Consider the following 19,944-nt stretch of genomic DNA (forward strand, 5'->3'; position numbering starts at 1 on the left):
TGTCAATTCTGCATGTCAAGTCTGCAAAGTCTGAACAGTGATTTGCGTAGGTAAAGTTTTTCACTCTTGTTCAAGTTGATATGGGTGTGGGCGTACCGGTCGATGTTTGAGATGTGGAAGATGGCCCATCCCAAACTGATAACAAGGTTGAGTAAATCTGATCGATTTACGGCACCGAGTCATCGAATTGCCTCGTCGAGAGGGAGTAAACGCGTACATCGTGATGGTTTGGTCTGGTTCTGTGAGATGTATTGCTAGTTGACTGAGACTCGAGAGCGATGCCTTGTTGAATTCATTGACTTGTTTTCATGGGCCCGATTAACTTGACTTATAGTTCCAACTTCCATTTCAAAGGCCCATGGCACAGCAAGGTGGCTTCAATCTCCGCAATTTCGTCTGCGCGAAACAACTCGCTCAGCAAGTGGGAGTCAGAAAGTATTCCTTCTTTTAATCCTTTTCTGTTCGGACGCGTCGACCGCTCGCTTAAGATTGCACTGGATTGCAACACGTTCGACTTTCTTTCTCTTTTTCTTTCCTTTGGGGAGGAATCCTCAACACTGGAATGCTGTTTGCTCTCACTGTTACAAGTCTATTGACCGGCCCCTGGCTTGCTCAAGCAACTCTAGTAGACTCGTCTCATCTCACCCCATCACCGCCATTACTTCGAACTCAATTGCCATCCATAACCCATGAATTCAATGATCTTCTTTGGAAACGGCAGCAGACCCCTCAAACTCGGATAACGACAGCTACGCAACCTCAGCTCGCGCTAATGTGGCCTTCTGCTGCCACCTGGTCTTCACTGTCTCAACCGATCCAATTGATTGCAAATTGGTAGGTCTACGAGCTCTCTTCCTCCCAGGATTTTGTTCGGAGAGACATCCGTGCTGATAATCTCCCGTTCAAATTTTATAGTCCTCCTATCAGTACTGGCTTCGTTGCAATTGCCATATCCACTATCCTCGCATTCAATGATCAATTGAACGTCGTCACGGTTTTCATCCTACTGTCCGCAATTTTTACATTCATAGCTGGCATCTTGGAATTGGCTAATCTCATAAGCACGGAAGCTTCTCCAAATGGAAAATCACCTAATACCGCTATTGCTACGGCAGCATTGTATGACATTTCTCCCACTGCCAAGATATTGCCAACCAAAATTGATCCGATTAACCCGTTTGTTCCTTTCTACCTTCAGTCTCGCCGGTGGAGCTTTGTTCAAATATATATATCTTTTTTTTCGGTTCGAGCCAGCAATGTCGAATCGCGCGTCTCTAGTGTCAAGACAAGATATCATTCCACCTACTTCTTCCTCTCTGTGGGCCACGCCCAGCTGGGACGGGCTTGGACCTTATGCAAAAGTATTGAAAATTTTGGTCTTGATGATCATCTTGATTGTTACCATACTAGATACTGTGTGGAAGATTGGAATTGTATCTGCTCCCCTGAACTTTTTGCAGTTCTTGAGGGCGTCTGCAGCTTTTCAGATGTTACTTTTAGTTGAGTCTTCCATACTAGCAACTTCTGATTTACATCCATGCACTCATTAAAACTGACCAGGCTTTCTGCATTATTTGAACTCTTGATCTTTCCCCTCACAGCTCGTACTGACGACTAAGTCTGTTTACACAGTGCTCATGTTCAAGTCCTTGATTGTATCTTCCACAGTCAAAGAACTTGGCCCAGTCCTCATCGGAAATGGGGTTGGATTCGCTTTGCAGATCATGGATTTGGAAATAACTGCGTTCAGCGAGACGCCACTGGGTCGCTATATGACCCTAATTCAAGTGGTTTGTTTCCAAATTACCAATATAGAAAAAAACGAGCTAACTGCTGATCCCTCTTCGTGGTATCTTTTCGGTCCTTTAGTATTTTTACATCATCGATGCTGCTATCCATTGCGCTCGCTCAGAATCCATTCGGAGATCAGATCTTCAAATAAAACAAATACCAACCTCCGACACCAAGGGTATCTTTGCGCTCCCTACAGGATCTAGCTTTGAAGCTCTTGAATCAATGGATGAGATCCGGAATGAGCGTTTGATCTCACTCGTTGCCGATTCACCCACTGCACCTGTATTCAAGAGCCTACCCGATGCACCAGTATTACCTGGAATTTCTACGCTCACTCAGTTGAACACCGACAGAAACACTTCAAATCTACAGGGGGCATTGGACATCTTCCAGAGAGACGGCTTAATTTCGCCAAGAACGCGAGTCACTAGAGAGGTTTCTATCACCATTGCGTCTCCCATCGCACCATCGCCTCAAACTCAGGAAGATAGCCTTCACACGTCCGACACTTCGTCAGTTTTTGGAGATAGAGAACGACTCAGTCAACCAGATTATGCATTTTATTCGACACTTGATGATCCTCAGAAGCCCATTATCTACGATAGGAATTCAAATCTCAACTATAATGCAAGCGAAGCGCGATTTTCATTCCTTTCTATGGCAGATGACCAAGGATCGAAGGTTATGGATGACTTGGGGCCATTAAACTCAATTCCTGCTTCAACCATATTCTCCAAGTACTACATGGGAGAGTACGATGAGGAAATACCACCACCTCTTCCCACATTTCGCATGGTTGATGGTCATGAAGGAAACCCAGAGTTTCAAGTTGAAGTAAGAGCTGATTCATTAGGACCGCTGCCGTCTTCAAGCTTCCCACTTTTCCCACACCAAGCTGCTCAACCAGCTTTAAGATCATTAGATCTATCTTCTATCCTTACGGCCTCCGCACTTTATTCAAGCCTTCCTTCTTCTTCATTTTCTTCTATATTTCATCAAGATGGTCTTAATCGCCTATCTTGGGGTAATAGATCGTCTGTTTTTGTTGAATTACCAGTACCACTTCATTTAAAAGAAAGTGATACTATTTCATCAGTGGTATTTGATACGAGGGAAGAAGGGGGTTTCAATGCACCTACCGATTCAGTTGCATTACAACCCGATATATCGAATTTAGACGCTGAACCTATCGAACCTCAAGAGCCAGTCCAGTTGACCACCCCTCTGACTATTTCAAAAAGTGGAGGGAACTCTATCCAACCCTCTAGCGCAAATTTTCAGCTGACACCGATTACGAGACAACCAGCGGAAGAACAGATTATAAATGATCAGCCAGAGGAAATCGAACCACGCTTTGGACGTCAAGGAGGCAGTCAAATAGATGTGACTAGCTTCATTGGTGGTCTTACAACTATGGAAGACGCAAGTCGAAACGAATCGTTCGATCCTCCACAATTCCCACAGTCTCCGAGAAGAGACACATTTCAAAACTCTTCTTTTGAAAACTATGAAATGAGGAACTCGGGTGAAATTGAAACCCCTCTAACAAGAAACTCCAGTCAATCACGACTTTCTAGAACTTCAACGATGTTCACTGCTTCACCTACCTCATCAATTCAGATTATTGATTTAATGGGACACCCAATCATGCGAGAGCCTCAATCTTTATCTAATTCTTTGCCGTCTGTAACTCAATCTTTGACAAATCAGAATGAACACATAACTTTAGAAGGTAATGAAGAAGCTATTGAAGAGTTACAAACTGGATTTTCACCTACATTTCAAATAGATCATGATTTACTTGCTATCTTACCAACCCATTTATCTAACTCTAGTTTATTTCAAAACACTGAAATTTTTGAACATCCTAGACCAGCTCCAGTACCAAGAATCGAATCATCTGAGGATAGCTTACTTTGAAGTATGCAAAGTATAATATGTCTAACGATTTGTTGAATATTGTAAATTGTACCAACATCATTTTGTATCATTTTGTGAGATCGTATTTATAATTTATATGGGAATACATGGAAGATAATGGTTTAGTATACTAGAAGAAAAAAATTTAATACCATGTTTTCTATCCTAGTGAAGATAGTCTGAGGGTGTTCATGAAGAATGATGAACCTACACAGTGGCGAAAAACGGATGAGGAAGCAGTCAGAGTACATGGGTTCATCACATGACAAAGCTATTGTACATATACCCTCAAGTGAGCAATGTAACCAATAATTCTCCTGGATCATCAAGGATCTATAGCCTACAGTCCTTGAAATAATTAGGATTAAGCAAAGAAAATCATTCTATAGTGCGTGGAGGCAAATTGTTGTCAAATTCAAAAGAAGGCCCAAAACAATTGCTACACCTCAAAACCTATCGTATCAACCAGCTGATTGGAGTTCTGGAATGCTCTCATCGAGCGCATTCCATGCATATATTTTTGGTTGTTTTTTTCAAAAGAGTATATCTATACCAACGCATCACCTTTTTCAAATTTTTCTCAGCTTTTGGACTGCTCTCATCCAGAGCAATCCCTGTATATCTTTTTGGAGGAAAATAATGATTTCTTGTTTTTTTTTTCTGCAGAATCAATTTTCTTTGGGAAATGTATTTTATCTCCGCGAGTTTTTGTCGTAGGAAGTTGAGCAAAAGAACAACTTGCAACCCAAGAGCTCGTTGACTTGGGACAGTAAACCGAGCTCGATAGGAAAGAGCAGCAAACAATTTTGATGAAAAAACTAGAATCCAACCAGATTGAACGATATGAAATTTGAGCTGGCGGGGCCAAAAGGGCAACTTATTGAGTATTTACCTGTATTTACTTGATCTCAAATTGCCAAGGTCTTGCCTCCACGCACTATACACAACTCGAAGCCCTTTTCTCCAAAGAGAAGCTTAGATTTTTGTTCTTTGTTCTTTTCCAATTGCTCTGTTTCAAAGCTCAACTTAAATGATGTTAAACTTACCAGGCAGGTCTTGAGATCACATAGAACCATGCAATTCACGCTCACTTGTGTATGATAACGTGTTGAACACCCTGGGCCTGATGTCAAAAGCTTCTGTGTGGCAGTTGAGAGCAAGTTTTTTCGTATTTTTGGATCGATTCTGAATTTCAATCAAAACGATTGATGTCAACAACCATTCAGCTTAACAGCTCACCTCATTGATTATGAATCCCTATCAAAGACACAAGTTCGTTGTCAAGTTGCGCCTCACCTTGATGGTTTTGATTTTCTTAGTCGTTTCTCGCTACACCCCTTTGATCTACAAGCCTGATATCTTCAATCGTTAGATTCATCACATGGAGACGTCTAAGCGGATGGACGTTGTATTCATGAACTTGTTCTGTTACTGCAAATCACATCTGCTCATGTAACACATCATCATGGTATCGTTTGATTTTAACATCTCATGATTGTGTGTATTTCTTGGTTGGCATCAAATTACATCTAAGAGGCTATATGTGACTTGACGTCTCAAGCCTGGTGACATCGGCTAGGCTTCATTTCTGCCTCCACCATCACCTCACGACCAACCATCGTTCTGGGGCTAGCCTGGTTGATGCCATGATCCAGAAAGCCTACGAGCTCAATCTTAGGGTGAGTCGATTTTTGTATGGGATGTGACCGCTGAGCCTGAGCCTATACGATAATTTAGGTCAACAGCAAAGCAATCACTACAAACATCAAGAAGCATATCACAATTCTTTTTTCGAAAGTTGCCAGCATCATGAGGTATAAACAGTCCCGTCAAAAAATACTCCCGCCCTCAAAACGATATCCCTCCATTTTCGTACTACTCATAAAATCACCTTGAACACCCTACACCTACAATTACACTGGTCATATCGCTGGAAGGCGTACTATCTTGAACAAAATTTTGAAGCCTAATCAATAAATTCTCACAAGAACAGATCTGAACTGCCCTCCCCACGATGCCAATGGAACCTTTACGTCCTATGCCAATGTTCAAGCCTGTTGAAAGTTTGAGACTTTCAAAATTCGGGCCAACTTTACAACATATGCAGATCAAAGGGGTGAGAAAATTCTTTGAAGATAACATTCTTGAGTTTTAGTCTAACCATGTCATGATCTCGCACCTTTAGGAGAAGTACAAAACTTGGCTCATTACTGCTTGTGTGGTGGTCTTAATATTCTCATATCGGTTGTTTTTGCCGTCATCCAAAGAGTTCGTCAAACATTCTCATCAAGGTACTCATTTTTTGAGCTGACTTTTTTCTCCTTTAGTGAAAATCTGACAGGAGCATTCCAAAGAACACGGATAACCCACATGGCTAGCATTGGCAAGAAACCTATAGAGGAGCTTCCGTCATGCGGCAAAACAATGCTTTACTTATTTGCAGGTGCCTCCGGACTTGGCTCTGAATTATCTCTCTATGTATGTGGAATCCCATTTTCTCGGGTTTACAAGATTCTGATCTATTGCAATCTTTCAGACCGAAGCAGCTGCAGTGGCGACCTGGCTCAATTATACGATGCTCGTGGATGATACAAGATGGAATTATGGGAGGCTGAGCGTGCGTCTTTTCTGTTTTGACTGAAAAAGCATATGTACTGACTCTTCATCTGCAGGATTATTTTGATATTCCTCCACTTAAATGTCGACCCCCTTCAAACTGGAGAGAGATGCCACGTACACTTTTCTCAAACCTTGGTAAGAAGGAGTCTGACCACGTCTGGCTAGACCGTGAACAGTGAGTTCATATAAATACTTTGACATGCTGATAACGGTCCTCACCAGTACTTTTTGATTTTCGTTGATTTGTAGTCCAGATGGGTACACTAGTCATGTTTTGCAACAGGTTGACTCTCGCGCCATAGACACTCACGCTGTTTGGAACATGATCAATCATCGAGAGCAGAGGACTATCCTACCCGCTGAACAAAATCTACATTACTCAGTGAAGCCAATCTTCGACGCTAAATCAGACGCTTTTAGACATATATGGAAACCAAACCAAATGATCTTGGACGAAGTGATGAAATTGAAGGTTGAGCTCAATGACAAGCTGCTTGCGCTTCAAAACAAGACGTCACATCGCACTTCAACAGCTGACTTTGATCTAGATTCACCAATGGCCAGAAAGGTGATCTCTATACAATTTAGACTGGGAGACAAGATAGATGAGAACATGGGTTGGAAAACTGCTGGACTTTCTGGCGTGAAATCCGCTCAATCCAATCCCCGACCCTATCTTGAGATAGCTAAATCATATGTGCCCGACTGGAAGACATCCAAAGAGCTGCCAGCTTTATTCATTCTCTCAGATGATCCCGAAGCGGCCCTGAAGAAGTTTGAAGAACACCAATCATTCTATCCCGCCTCACAACGATTTCCACTCATAGTCTCACCCAAAGGCATCTCTATCGCTGAGCACGGTCATCTTCAGTCATCATTCAACACTGCCCCGTTGGAGGTCAGGAAGACGCTCGCCGTCGCATTGATCCGTGACATCACATTTGCTGTCGACAATTCCGAGTCAATCGTCTGTAGTTCATCTAGCAACCTCTGTAACACGATGTTTCACCTACGCGGTCCTCAAGATCTCATTGGATCTGCAGGATCGTGCAGAAGTGTAGATATACGCTGGCACCCTACTGGGATCGCACATTCATTCAACAATCTTAGTCTTGATGCAGTTAAGGATCGGGAGAAAATCTTAGCCATGATGCCACGTTTGGCTACTGATCCCAAAAACTACATTGAGCTCTAGATTGTGAACAAACCAGAACTCAGATCAAACTACACATCTTATCGGGACTCCTCGTGGCCGTTGTATATAATTTCATTGGTATTTTGTTTTTTCATGTATCTTTCATTTTTAAGTAACTCATTGTATCACGTAGTCGAAAAATTGTAATATCATTTTAAAAGTAGTGTCCTTTGTGCCGTACATCACAAGACCCTGACAATTCACATGGATCTAGCTAAAATGGATCATGCTAGGATTCCAAAAGACAGATTTCATGGCAGCATATATTTGCAATCCTTGAGATGATGGAGTGCTTGTCAAACCCACCCCCTATTTGTACAGACAGCATGCTCAATGTGAATCCACCATGTTTTCACTCGAATATAGCTTAGATACTCAGGGTCTAGTGAATCTTTCAATCACTACTCTTTTTGGTAAATTCACTCCTGTGTTTCAAGGCAACTTTTGCCTCACAATGAGAATCTTTCTTACTACCCTTCCCTTAAAGTTCTTTGCACATCTGTTATTGTAAAAGAACCTAAAGGTTGGTATATGCATGTAGGTGACCAATATGCCCACTTACCTATTTTTCCATTGAAGAACCCAAACATTTGAACCATGAGATCAACACACTGTCAATAAGATATCTCAAAACAAATCATTCATTCAATAAACTTATTTTTTCTTCCCCCTTTTCATCAATTCTATGTACCTTTTTTCCCTTCAAAATTTGAAAATACATGCAACCAAAAAAATTGACTCATGTCAACATTTCATGTATATTGGTATGTGAACAACAAAAACAAAAATAGAGGAAGAGTACAAGAAAAGAACTTGTTTACATACTATTTTAACTTAATTACTAATTCTGGAATTTCCCCGGAAACCACAACAACAAGACAATTTATATATATGTGTACCTTTGATCTAAAGACTACTACAAAAACTTCATTATCTTTGATCCAATCATCTAATTACATGAATCTCTTTTTTCTAAAAAAAGTTGAATCTTAAACACAAAAACCAACCAACATGTATATATAACATATAATCTTGATTAAACCCTTACTTCCATTAAAATATTGTGCACATTTCTCATTTTGGTATTATGATTTTTTACTCATCATTTTATTGCATTATATTTCATGAGTCTCATGAAAATCCAGTGCTACTTTAAACATAAGAACATGTGTCATGTAGCTCAAGATTTAAAAAAATCCATTATAGAGAGAAATGTGTTTAGTCTCTTCTTTGTCAAGGAGGGATGAATTTGGATGGACAAGTAATAAAGTTGTTTTCCTTTCTTACTCATCTCTTGACAAAAATTCTCATTGTACCACAATCCTTGTACCCAATCATTTGTCATACTGGGGTCCCTTTTGTTGGTTTCCTTTTCATCCCCAATTTTTGTGCAACTCTACAGGTTTCATTGTGCCTTTGGGCATGTGTAACATTCCATTAAAATCTCACAACCATTTCACTGCTTGGTGTTATGATTTTGTTTATTCATTATTTCATTGCATTGCAATTTACAAGTTTCATAAAAAGCCATAACTAGTATAAACATAAAACCATGTATCATTTAGCTCAAGATGTTATTGAGTTACATGACATGTGTTTGGGGGGCAGAGGCTGCTGGTCTGCTGTCAAAGGTAGGCTCTCTGCTACGATTACTTGGGACATATTGTCCAGAGCTTGCGGAAATCCTTCCTTGGTGGGGACTTGAATGATACTGAAACCCCCAGGCAATCATATTTATTGCAATTTATAAGTAACTCATGATGTATTCCTCAATTATATCTCAATGACCTGACCAGATACAGAATCTAGATCTTCTAGTACTAGCTTCCACTCCTTGATCTGCATTTCCCAAGCTGCTTTTATTGGCCAGGTTTTAGAACTTGGGGGTTCATTTTCTCTAGGAAAGATGTGATATATTAAAAGACTTGTCAAAAACTGAATGATTTACATTCAACATCTGATACAAAACTAATTAGAAAAATTCCAAGTTGCCAGGATGCACTGGCCCAAATTGTGATTGAGGGCTGTGATTGAAGATGTGTCCACTGATTGATCATCAGCCTTTTCAACACATCTAATAAATCTGATTTCATGCTGATCAACAGAAAGGCAGACTTTGTTGAAGCTGAACCAACAAAGTTCACAAGCTGTCTGGAGACAATGAGTGACACCTTCCTTTTTCCTCCAAGATGCAAAGAAATTTACAAGCTTTTTGTTGTGAGAAGTGACATCCTTCATACTTGAGTGGTTGAGAAAGTCTTTAGCAATAATATTGAACACATGTAAGACACACAATAATCCAGAAACTTGATTATACTCCTATTGCACAAGCCTCTATATCAAATGAGTAGGACATCAGGTTTCATCATATCAAACAAACAAACAAAAGCAATGGACTTACATGGAACTTGCCCATAGTTGAGGAAGAGGCTGTGACAACAGCATTGATGTTATCCCACCAGGGCACCAAACCTTCAAGAGATCTATTCAAGGCTTCCAAAAACGTTGCCGATGTATGTCTCTTCTCATGAAGATCCAACTGATCAACATAGTGTTTGATCTCATTTCCACATAGAACCAGAACAGCATAAAGACTGTTTCTCTCTACATCAGTCCACCCATCTAAAGAGATGGTCAGGATTTTTTTTCTCAAGTTCATTACACAAGTCAAGTACACAATTTGCATGTAAATTGGGAAGTATTCTATCCATCATTATGGAACCTGAATTGTGATAGAAATGTCTTCAGCCCTGAGTACATATACATGTACCCAAAAATAACTTGTAACATTAAGGGTACTCAAAGCAAGTATGTGGCGCTACATATGTGGCACCACATACTTCCAAATTTTGTTTTTGACAGGCAAAATGACCTACGCTGACATTAAAATTTGCCAAATATAATTCAACATGTCCTTTTCTCCAACTCGTTATGGTAATTTCCGTATCAAAAATGAAATTTGAAAAGTATGTGATGCCAGATATGTGGCGCCACATAGTACTTTGAGTACCCTTATTAAATATATTATATATAAAACTCATTACATATATATACAGCCTAAGAACAGTATGTAACATGTAATAAAATGTACCAAAACTCAGGTGGTGGGCACAGCACATTTGGTGTGTCAAAAGGCGTGCCAGACTTGGATAATCTGAAGGATAGAAGGTCTTCTTGGACCTAATCTTGGGCTGGAGGGAGCCCATTACATTGTAATTTTGGTCTGTTTAAATTTCAAGCCAGAAAAGCACTACATATGAGCCCCACTTAGAATATTTCTGCTATCAATTGCACATCTGAGTTGCAAGACCTGTAAAATAGTTCTTGAGCAAAACAATCTCTGATTTTTATCTTGAAAGTGTGGTCATCCTGACTTGAAACCGCTTTTCTCACATCCCCATTTGTGTTTGAGCTCCATCACAGCCTTGATTGCTGTTTCTGAGAAGATTTTTTCATGTTTATAATGTTTTTTTTTGTTTCAAAGGTGCACCCACACGCCTCCCACTGCCAGCATTAAAGAGATTCCCAGATGGGAATATGGGTCCTAGGGACCAGATTCCCCTCCTGCTACTGTTACACAGCTCCATGAATATTGCATGAGTAGCCATTGTGATATATGTAGTCAATCTTTTGAAATGCATGTCTCAATCTGAACAAAGTTACATAAATTATTACATGTGATTTGCATATCTAAATGAGCAGATAACTGAGTGTACCTGTATGTAGCTGATAGCTCAGGATTTACTCAGATGTTTTCAGATATGTAGCATAGGTTTTACGGCTCAGATGTGGAGTGCAAGATGATTTGATGACCCAATATACTCTCAATCATGTTTCTAGCCTAGGTCATATTCTCACCAAGGAACGTACTTAATGCTGGCAGTGTCCTTCTATTTGGGTGTGTCCCAGACAACGGATTCTGTGCCCGGGCACGCCCCTCTCTTTCAAACCCACACCCACCACCTGAACCAAAACACTTATTACATACAAATGTACACTTAAAACAACATGTAATATGTAATGAAACATGAATTACACCTCATAACTCAGTGTCAAGAGTGAAACTGTTTATATTACATATTATAAATAACATGTGAAAGAGTTCAATGCAGAAATTTATCAACACAACTAGAGCTTATAAAAGCAGAACAACCTGGACAGACAGTTGTATGAGTGTAAGCTCTAAATGAACTCAAAGAAGTAGACTTGACAGGAAAGGATCACATCCTTACCTGGACAGACAGGTGTATGAGTGTAAGCTCTAAATGAACTCAAAGAAGTAGACTTGACGGAAAAGGATCACGTCCTTACCTGCAGACAAGCAGGAGTAAAGTAGAGGAGAGATTACAACAACGAGTGAGCTTTGTCCAGGCTAATAGTGACAGCCAAAGTGAAAAAGAGAGAAAAGAAAAAGGCTTACTCTGAGTTATTCTTGTTCCTAACGGTGAGGAACAAACCCAGAGTGGGAGAGAAGCCTGGTATATAAGTCTGAGCAAAAAGAAAAATGAAACACATAACTCGGACTTGACAACACATTCTGAACCAATAGGGAACAGTTTAGGGAGAACAGGAAACAGTGATGCGCAATCCCAAAAGAGAAATAACTAAATGAAAGCCTCCTTCCCAGTCCGTACTAGTTGATGTGAATAGTTGATGAGTTCTAACACAGCCATCCTAAATCATACCAATCCATCTTTCTTCTTGAAACCTTTCCATTATCCTTCTACATACCCTTCACACTTAACACACATTGTGATGTACTTGACGCAAACAATCCTTTGTACCTCAACAACATGTGTATGTAATTACATATCACTAGTGATAATGACACCTGTTAATGATCAACCCTGAACCAAAGTAGTGATAGAGGCAAATATTACTACAGTTAGGTTTAGAGAGCAGAGTATATAAACCCCTCCTCTATCAGCCTTCAGAGATTTTCCCCCAAGATTTTACTACACCATACTTTTAAAGAGCCACTTTAAAGATATACTGAAGTATATAATCAACAGTCTTGTAATAATAAGACTAGTGATTCACTTCTTTACTTTAAAGTGTTTCCTGACTAGAAGTAGTATCCCTTCCTTCTGGATCCTCTACTTCCCCCAAGTAGATCTATCAAAGTTGATAACTTTAAGAAGAACCCCAGGCTAGTGACCTTAAGAAGAACTCAGGTTGGTGACCGTAAGAATAACCTCAAGTTAGTGATTTAAGAATAACCAGAGTAGTGACCTCTACATCACTCTTCACGTTGCTACAGTAGAAGGTTGAAGGGAAGTCTTGGATCCAGCTTCCATCTAATCATTATATGTAATAATTATAACTTAAATCTCCTTTTTAGGAATCATCTAGCTGTAGTCTACCTGGATTTATCCCAGTAGACTGCTAGTTCTTTCTTTTTTTCTTTCTCTCTGTTATTTCTGTTATGGTAAAAGAGTGAGTTAGGGTCAAGTACATCACAAGCAAGAAGGAGCAGCAAGAGGAGTGGGCAGGTTAGTACAAGGGTTTCGAGGAGAAGAGGTAGCCAGGAGAGTATTCACCAAATCAGGATAAGGAGTGTTGGGTTTATGCCGCATTGGGATTGGGTGTTACAAGTTGTTCTTACATTCCACACACATGCTTCCCTTTTTGGTCTAGTTCTCACATTGTCTGAATTTTTTCTCTGTGTTCGAACCAATTGTTTTTCTTATATACTCCCACTCTCTCGCGCTCTGAGTTTGTTCCTCACCGTTAGGAACGAGATTACTCACACCGCGGGAATCAATAGGTCCGAGACCCGATTGAAGAAAGTTGCGGTGACAGAGTCCGCAACTTTCTCCAATCGCGGATCTCGTTCGCATTACGTCCGCATTACGTTTGCTGACCACCCTTGAGTAAAACTCAGAAAAGGATTTTTATCCACAGAAGGAGAACTGGACTCGCCTCCCCTCACCACTTCGCTTGCTACTCACCGGACTCTCCACGCACAACCTCAACTTTCACATCTCCAATACCTCAAGTGCAACATCAAGTTTCATCTGGATTTCTACCTTGCTCAATTTCAGGCCTTTGGCAACCACTTCCACTTCAATCCATCAATGTCACTATTTACTAATACTACTGTAGTCAATTGATGTTGTTTATCACATTCCTTTCACATTCGTTGGCTTTTTTATACTTTTAATTTAATCATTGTTGACTTTATCATAGTGGATTATAGACGTTAGATGAGCCAATGATAACAGGAGACAAACCAATTACCAATCCTATGAATAAAACACAAGTTGAACAGCTCATTGGTAACCTCCACTTTATGAATTATTTTGAACTTGGGGAGATAAACCCTTGATTCACCTATGTGATGATTCCAGAAGTGGAAAAATCACTGTGAGATCGATCGATGGCTACACAAAGTGTGTGTGGTGAAAAATTGACTATGTGAACGATCAACCCTGCTCCAAACACTACGCGCACGAGAACGTTTATGAATATGTACAGGATGAATTTTTCCAAGGGACACTGATGAAACTTAAACAGGAGAGGGAGGTCTGCAAACGTAATGCGAACGTAATGCGAACGAGATCCGCAATTGGAGAAAGTTGCGGACCCTGTCACCGCAACTTTCTTCAATCGGGTCTCGGACCTATTGATTCCCGCGGTGTCAGAGTACGTTTTTCTTTTTGCTTCTTTGTTTCTCAGTCCTGTCTATCACTACTATCACCTTACTCACTCTCTCGTCGATAGTCTTTTCCGTTGTTTAACCTGCGTGTCTGCAGGTAAGGGCGTCGAACCTCTCCGCCTTCTTTTCATCTCCAGTCGTCTGAGCATATTGAGCTCACGACACAACCTGTCTGTCCAGGTGATTTAGCTATTTCTCTTATGTGTTTCTCTCATTTATGTGTTTCTCTGCTAGTCGTGAATATATACACCGTTAGGAACGAGATTACTCAGATCTTTTCCGTTGTTTAACCTGCGTGTCTGCAGGTAAGGGTGTCGAACCTCTCCGCCTTCTTTTCATCTCCAGTCGTCTGAGCATATTGAGCTCACGACACAACCTGTCTGTCCAGGTTTTACATTTGCTCATACGCACAGGTGTTACGACCTGCCTTGAGTTATTTCAATTTCAGATTGTAACTACTACATATTTGAAATAAAAGAATAAAATTTAACACCAAAACCTTACCCTCTGCCCAATTAGTGAGCCTTGAGTACTCCCAAAGAGTACCCTACCCTCACAAAGGTGCTCTTGATAAAATCAAAAGGCGGGGTTGTGGAGGATATTGAAAGGTATGTGTCCCCTGATCATTGCTTCCCATAGTATCTGGTAAAGCACATCCATTTTGTCTTGCTTGGTTTGTGAGCAATGGTGAAGCGTCTCATCACAACAAAAATGGAGGACAATTTCTGGATTTTTAGTCAAAGAGATGGCAGAAGAAGGCACTGTTGAGCTTGAGATAGGTGTTTCAGCAGAACTGGATATTTCTTTTGCCATGAGTTGAATGTATCCCAATCTCATCTTGCCTGTTATAGATCTGCAGCTGTGTTTCCTGTACTTCTGAAGTCCACTTGGCTTTCCATCCATGACTAACTTGTAGTGAGTGCACTGTGCAAGTCAGCAACTCTTTTTCAGATCATGTGTTCCAGACATCAAGAATCTAGTCCAGAAGAGTGAACACAAGTCAGCAGGTGAGCCCCATTCATTGAAGTTGCTTGATGATTGAGAGGACATGGATTTTTAATTATCTTTGGGCATTCAGGCTGATGGTTTGTTGTGGGATTATTGAAGACTCCAATACTCCTCCACCTGCAGAATAACTGGTATACAGGTGTGCCCCTACCAAATTTGAACTTTTGCTAGGCGTGACTTTTCACAATTTTTGGGCCGTACCCATGTCATTATACCCCAGGGCTAAGGCCTAATCTAATCCGGCCTTGCCCGGCCCCAAAGTCCCAGGGCAGGTCATGGCGCTAATTGTACCACAATCCCAGTACCCAATCAATTGGCTTACCAAGGTTAACGGTGGCCCTCACCCCAACTTTTGTTGGACCATGCTGAGCCCAAACTGCCTAAAAAGACCTTTAGCGCAACAGCGCTTTGCATTCCTATTGGGCAGGGCTGGCCCAATAGCACAAGGCTATAAACTGATTTGGAGGCACATTTTGCACATTTTTTGTGTCCGATGAAAGAAAAAAACAAAGTTAAAGGTTTTATTGCAATCATACAAAGGAAAAATTGACAATAACAACAAACTTACAAGGAAAATGTGAGGTTATCACAATATTTAGAGGACACCGGGCAGCCTGAAGCCCGCTTGAGCTTTCCGCAGGCTTCCTTCGCGCCGGGCCGGGCTCCACCCCCAACCGGGGTCCCTCGCGTCGGGTTTCTGTTCATCCCCAATTTTTGTGGAACTCTACAGGTGCCGTTGCGCCTCTGAGCACCACCCAATCCCACACTTTGCATTACAAAACCTTAACTCATCCCGAAAAACCATTATGTTCTTCTTTTTTCCTTCTTTTTTAACAGCCAAATAAAGAATAATTGTACCAATGACTACAGTGGGATTCCTTTTTAAGCATTGCCTTTACAAGCATATTTTTTGATAAGCATCAAAAATGATGTAACCATTTTTGGTGGGCAGTAAATTTGGATTTATAAGCATTTTAAGCATATGCTTCAGGTTTTGACTGATATGCTTGCATAATTTCATGTGAAGCATGAAAAAAGAAGCATAACATGATTTTTTCACGTGTTTATGCTTCTATGTGATGCAAGAAAGGAGAAGAAAGGTAGGTGAAGTGGAGTAAATTAGGCTGCATTGAGTAGAAAAGCCAAGATCAATTGAAAAACTGTCTGTCAATTTTTGCTTCTAGGTTTCTGTAGTACATATTTTTCAATAGTTGCAAGTGCCAAGCATGTCATTCAAGCATAGCATAATTTTGAGCATTTTTTATGCTCCTATAGGCTATTAGGTCTGTTCCAATAAGAAGCATTTTTTATATTAGCATGGGATTTGGTGCAACCATCACCATGCTTATAAAGGAATCTCACTGTAGTTGTAGTAAAAATGCTAACTCTTCTTTGACTCGTCCCTTTTGAATGACTTTCATCTGTTTCAGAATGATGAACATCAAATAAATTTGGAGGATTAGGAAAAGATAAATTAAGATAATTAGATCTAGTTTTATTAATATAACTAGCTGGGATTTGAGGTTCTTTGTCTTCTTCACAAACTGGATTTGAATTTGATCTACGAGTCTAGTTGTGGGTATTGAGTGTTCAAGTTTCCTCCTTGGAGAGCAGAAAACAGGAGACATTTTGGTAATCCAAAGATGGAGAGTCACGGGGGTTACCAACACTGACGCTCTTGTGGTAACATCGACGCCGTCGGGATTCGAAGAGTATTGCAAAATTGATACCACAATCTTGCTGACAAGTCTTGCAGTGCACTGTGCTATACCTGGTTATTGAAGTTTATTTCTGGCCCATGATTCAATTTGAGCATCTCTGAAATGATGATCAATCACGCGGCTGTATGGGAAGACAAACACAAGCCGCTTTCACTCGGCATGCAAGGTCATAGCTAATAGACGGTGGATTCTGATAATGAGCGGCGCGAATATTTCAATAAAGAAAGAAAATGCGAATAAAAGATAGCCCTCATCAACGCATTTTCATACGGAAATATTCAGAATAGATCAAAAGGTACAAAACATATCACAACATGATCTCTCCTTGCAGCCAGAATTTCGGTACCTTTTGTCCGAGAAAGTTCATTTTGTCCCAAATGGTGGATTATGGTATCAACTGGTTAGGTCAATGAAACATTGAAAGTAGCCATTGTCGGAGATGGCCATGGATTGGCCGTAAGCCGTGATGGCAGGGTCTTGACTATGGGGGAAAGGCTGAGCATGTCATCATGCGAACAGAGAAAATCCAGTGCTAGCAGGGCGTTGTCTATGCGGGGGCCATGCTGTTCGTTTGTAGCATTATTGTGAGGTTTGTCGGGGGCGCCGCGGATATGAAGTGGCACTTGGAGCAGAGATGGAACCGGTTGTCTGAAGATATAGATATACAACATCCCATCTTAATTGTTTCTACTGCTTTCAAAATCACTTCATTCGCTACCCCCCTTCAGAAACGCAAACTAAAGCCCGATAATTTGATTGGTCACGTTGCTGAAAAGCTTTGTGACTTCAAGCGAAATATCAAAATCTAATCAATAAGTATATCAAAGAAATTCGACAGACAAATTCTATACCAAGCTTCTCAAAATGACAACGGAACCTTTTCTTCCTATGCCAATGATCAACCCCATTGAAAGGCCGAGACCTTCACGCTTTTGGTCAAGCCTGCAGTCTGTGCATGAGAAATGGGTGAGCAGATTCTCAGAGTTTAAGATTCCTAGAATTCAGTCTAATCAACTCCTACTTGCACCATTTTCAGACAAATTACAAAACCTGGATCTCTGTTGCTTGCGTGCTGGTGATCGTGTTCATATATTCCTCTTGGCTCACATCCAAATAGTTTGTTGATTTTTATGGCTTGAGACTCTCATTTCCGAAGCTGACTTTGTTTTTCTTAGTGAAGATCAGACTAAACCATTGCGAAGAGTACGCATAGGGGTTAGCCACGTAGTCAACACTAGTGGAAAACCCGTAGAGGAACTCCCGGCATGCGGTAAAACAATGCTTTACACCTTCAAAGGTCTCAACGGAATGGGATCTGAATTAGCTCTTTGGGTATGTAGAGTTCTACCTTGATGTCCCTTGGTAAGATTCTGATACGTTATGATCTATCAGACCGAAGCAGCTGCCGTGGCGACATGGCTCAATTATACAATGCTTTTGGACGATTCAAAGTGGAACTACGGGAAACTGAGCGTAAGTGCCCATATTCATTTTGAATGGAAAGAGTTATATTCATTTTGAATGGAAAGAGCCTGAGGCTATATATATTGACTCTTCGTCTGTCTGCAGGATTATTTTGATATCCCTCCACTTGAATGTCGACCCCCTTCAAACTGGAGAGAGATGCCACGTACACTTTTTTCAAACCTCGGAAAGAACGAGTCTGATCACGTCTGGGCAACCCGTGGAAGGTGAGTCTGTATACACGTTTTGACATAGTCTGATGATGGCCCTCATGAGTACTTTTTGATTTTCCTTGAGTAGTCTAGGTGGGTACACTAATTATATTCTGCAACACATCGACTCTCGCGCCGTAGACACTCACGCTGTCTGGAACATGATCAATCATCGAGAGCAGAGGACCATCCTACCCGCTGAACAAAATCTACATCATTCGCTGAAGCCAATCTTCGACGCTAAATCAGAAGCTTATCGACACATATGGAAACCAAACCAAATGATTCTGGACGAAGTGATGAAATTGAAGGTTGAGCTGAATGATAAGCTATTTGCGCCTCAAAACAAGACGTCCCATGGCACTTCAACAGCTGAATTTAATCTAGATTCACCAATGGCCAGAAAGGTGATCTCTGTACAATTTAGACTGGGAGACAAGATAGGCGAGAATAATTATAACAAACCCGCCGCCGATATCGGAATGAAACCAGCTCAAGGAATTCCTCACCTTTTTTTCGAGGTAGTGAAATCCTATGTACCCGACTGGAAGACATCCAAAGAGCTCCCAGTCCTATTCGTTCTGTCTGACGATCCTGAAGCGGCCTTGAAGATGTTCGAAGAATATCAATCATTCTATCCCCTTTCACAACGCTTTCCACTCATAGTCTCACCCAAAGCCGTCTCTATCACTGAGCACGGTCATTTTCAGCCAACATTCAACTCTGCCCCTTTGGATTTCAGAAAAAAGCACGCCGTCGCATTGATCCGTGATCTCACATTCGCTGTCGACAATTCCGATTCAATCGTCTGTAGTTCAGCTAGCAATATTTGTAACCTATTGTTTCACCTACGTGGCTCTCAAGATCTCATTGGTCCCACAGGCTCGTGTAGAAGTGTAGATGTACGCTGGTTCCCCACTGGACTCGCGCATCCGTTCAACAAACTTAGCCTTGATGCAGTTAAGGATCGTGAGCAAATCTTAGCCATGATGCCACGCTTGGCTACTGATCCCAGAAACTACGTTGAGCTCTGAATTGTGAACCAACCAGAACGCAGATCAAACAAGACATCTTATCGGAACTGCTCGTGGCCGTTGTATATAATTTTATTGGTACTTTTTAACGAGGTATAGGTTGAAGAACTAATTTTCATGATACCAGGTGGGGTTGGGGTAATGATGAACTTGATGTTCAATGTGATGTTTTTCCATGTACCTTTTATTATTTAGTAACTCGTTGTAAAAATTATAATTCCCCTCAATTGTAGCGTCCTTTGTGCCGTACATCACAAGACACTGACAAATCCCATGACTCTAGCCAAAATGGATCCATGCATAATATTAATCCCAAAAG

At 40.9% G+C, this 19,944-nt stretch overlaps 3 protein-coding genes across 3 annotated transcripts; all 3 read left to right on the forward strand.

Moving 5' to 3' along the window:
• Positions 1-308: 308 nt before the first annotated feature.
• MELLADRAFT_93309 (uncharacterized protein) lies at positions 309-3,714 on the forward strand (the record flags this gene model as incomplete). The annotated part of the gene is made up of 6 exons (XM_007416290.1): positions 309-435; positions 546-834; positions 916-1,119; positions 1,199-1,499; positions 1,602-1,790; positions 1,870-3,714. 6 exons carry the CDS (start codon positions 309-311, stop codon positions 3,712-3,714), a joined length of 2,955 nt encoding a protein of 984 aa, XP_007416352.1.
• A 2,014-nt stretch (positions 3,715-5,728) lies between these two features.
• Positions 5,729-7,528, forward strand: MELLADRAFT_111899 (uncharacterized protein; the record flags this gene model as incomplete). The annotated part of the gene is made up of 6 exons (XM_007416291.1): positions 5,729-5,830; positions 5,900-5,982; positions 6,042-6,192; positions 6,251-6,331; positions 6,387-6,508; positions 6,583-7,528. The coding sequence occupies 6 exons, from the start codon at positions 5,729-5,731 to the stop codon at positions 7,526-7,528; spliced, it is 1,485 nt and encodes a 494-aa protein (XP_007416353.1).
• A 10,275-nt stretch (positions 7,529-17,803) lies between these two features.
• On the forward strand, positions 17,804-18,793 carry MELLADRAFT_93311 (uncharacterized protein; the record flags this gene model as incomplete). Its single annotated transcript, XM_007416292.1, has 7 exons — positions 17,804-17,881; positions 17,952-18,031; positions 18,091-18,247; positions 18,308-18,388; positions 18,485-18,606; positions 18,680-18,684; positions 18,774-18,793. The coding sequence occupies 7 exons, from the start codon at positions 17,804-17,806 to the stop codon at positions 18,791-18,793; spliced, it is 543 nt and encodes a 180-aa protein (XP_007416354.1).
• Positions 18,794-19,944: the final 1,151 nt, after the last annotated feature.

The sequence above is a fragment of the Melampsora larici-populina genome (assembly GCF_000204055.1).
Source record: "Melampsora larici-populina 98AG31 unplaced genomic scaffold MELLAscaffold_59, whole genome shotgun sequence".
Classification (NCBI taxonomy): Eukaryota; Fungi; Basidiomycota; class Pucciniomycetes; order Pucciniales; family Melampsoraceae; genus Melampsora; species Melampsora laricis-populina.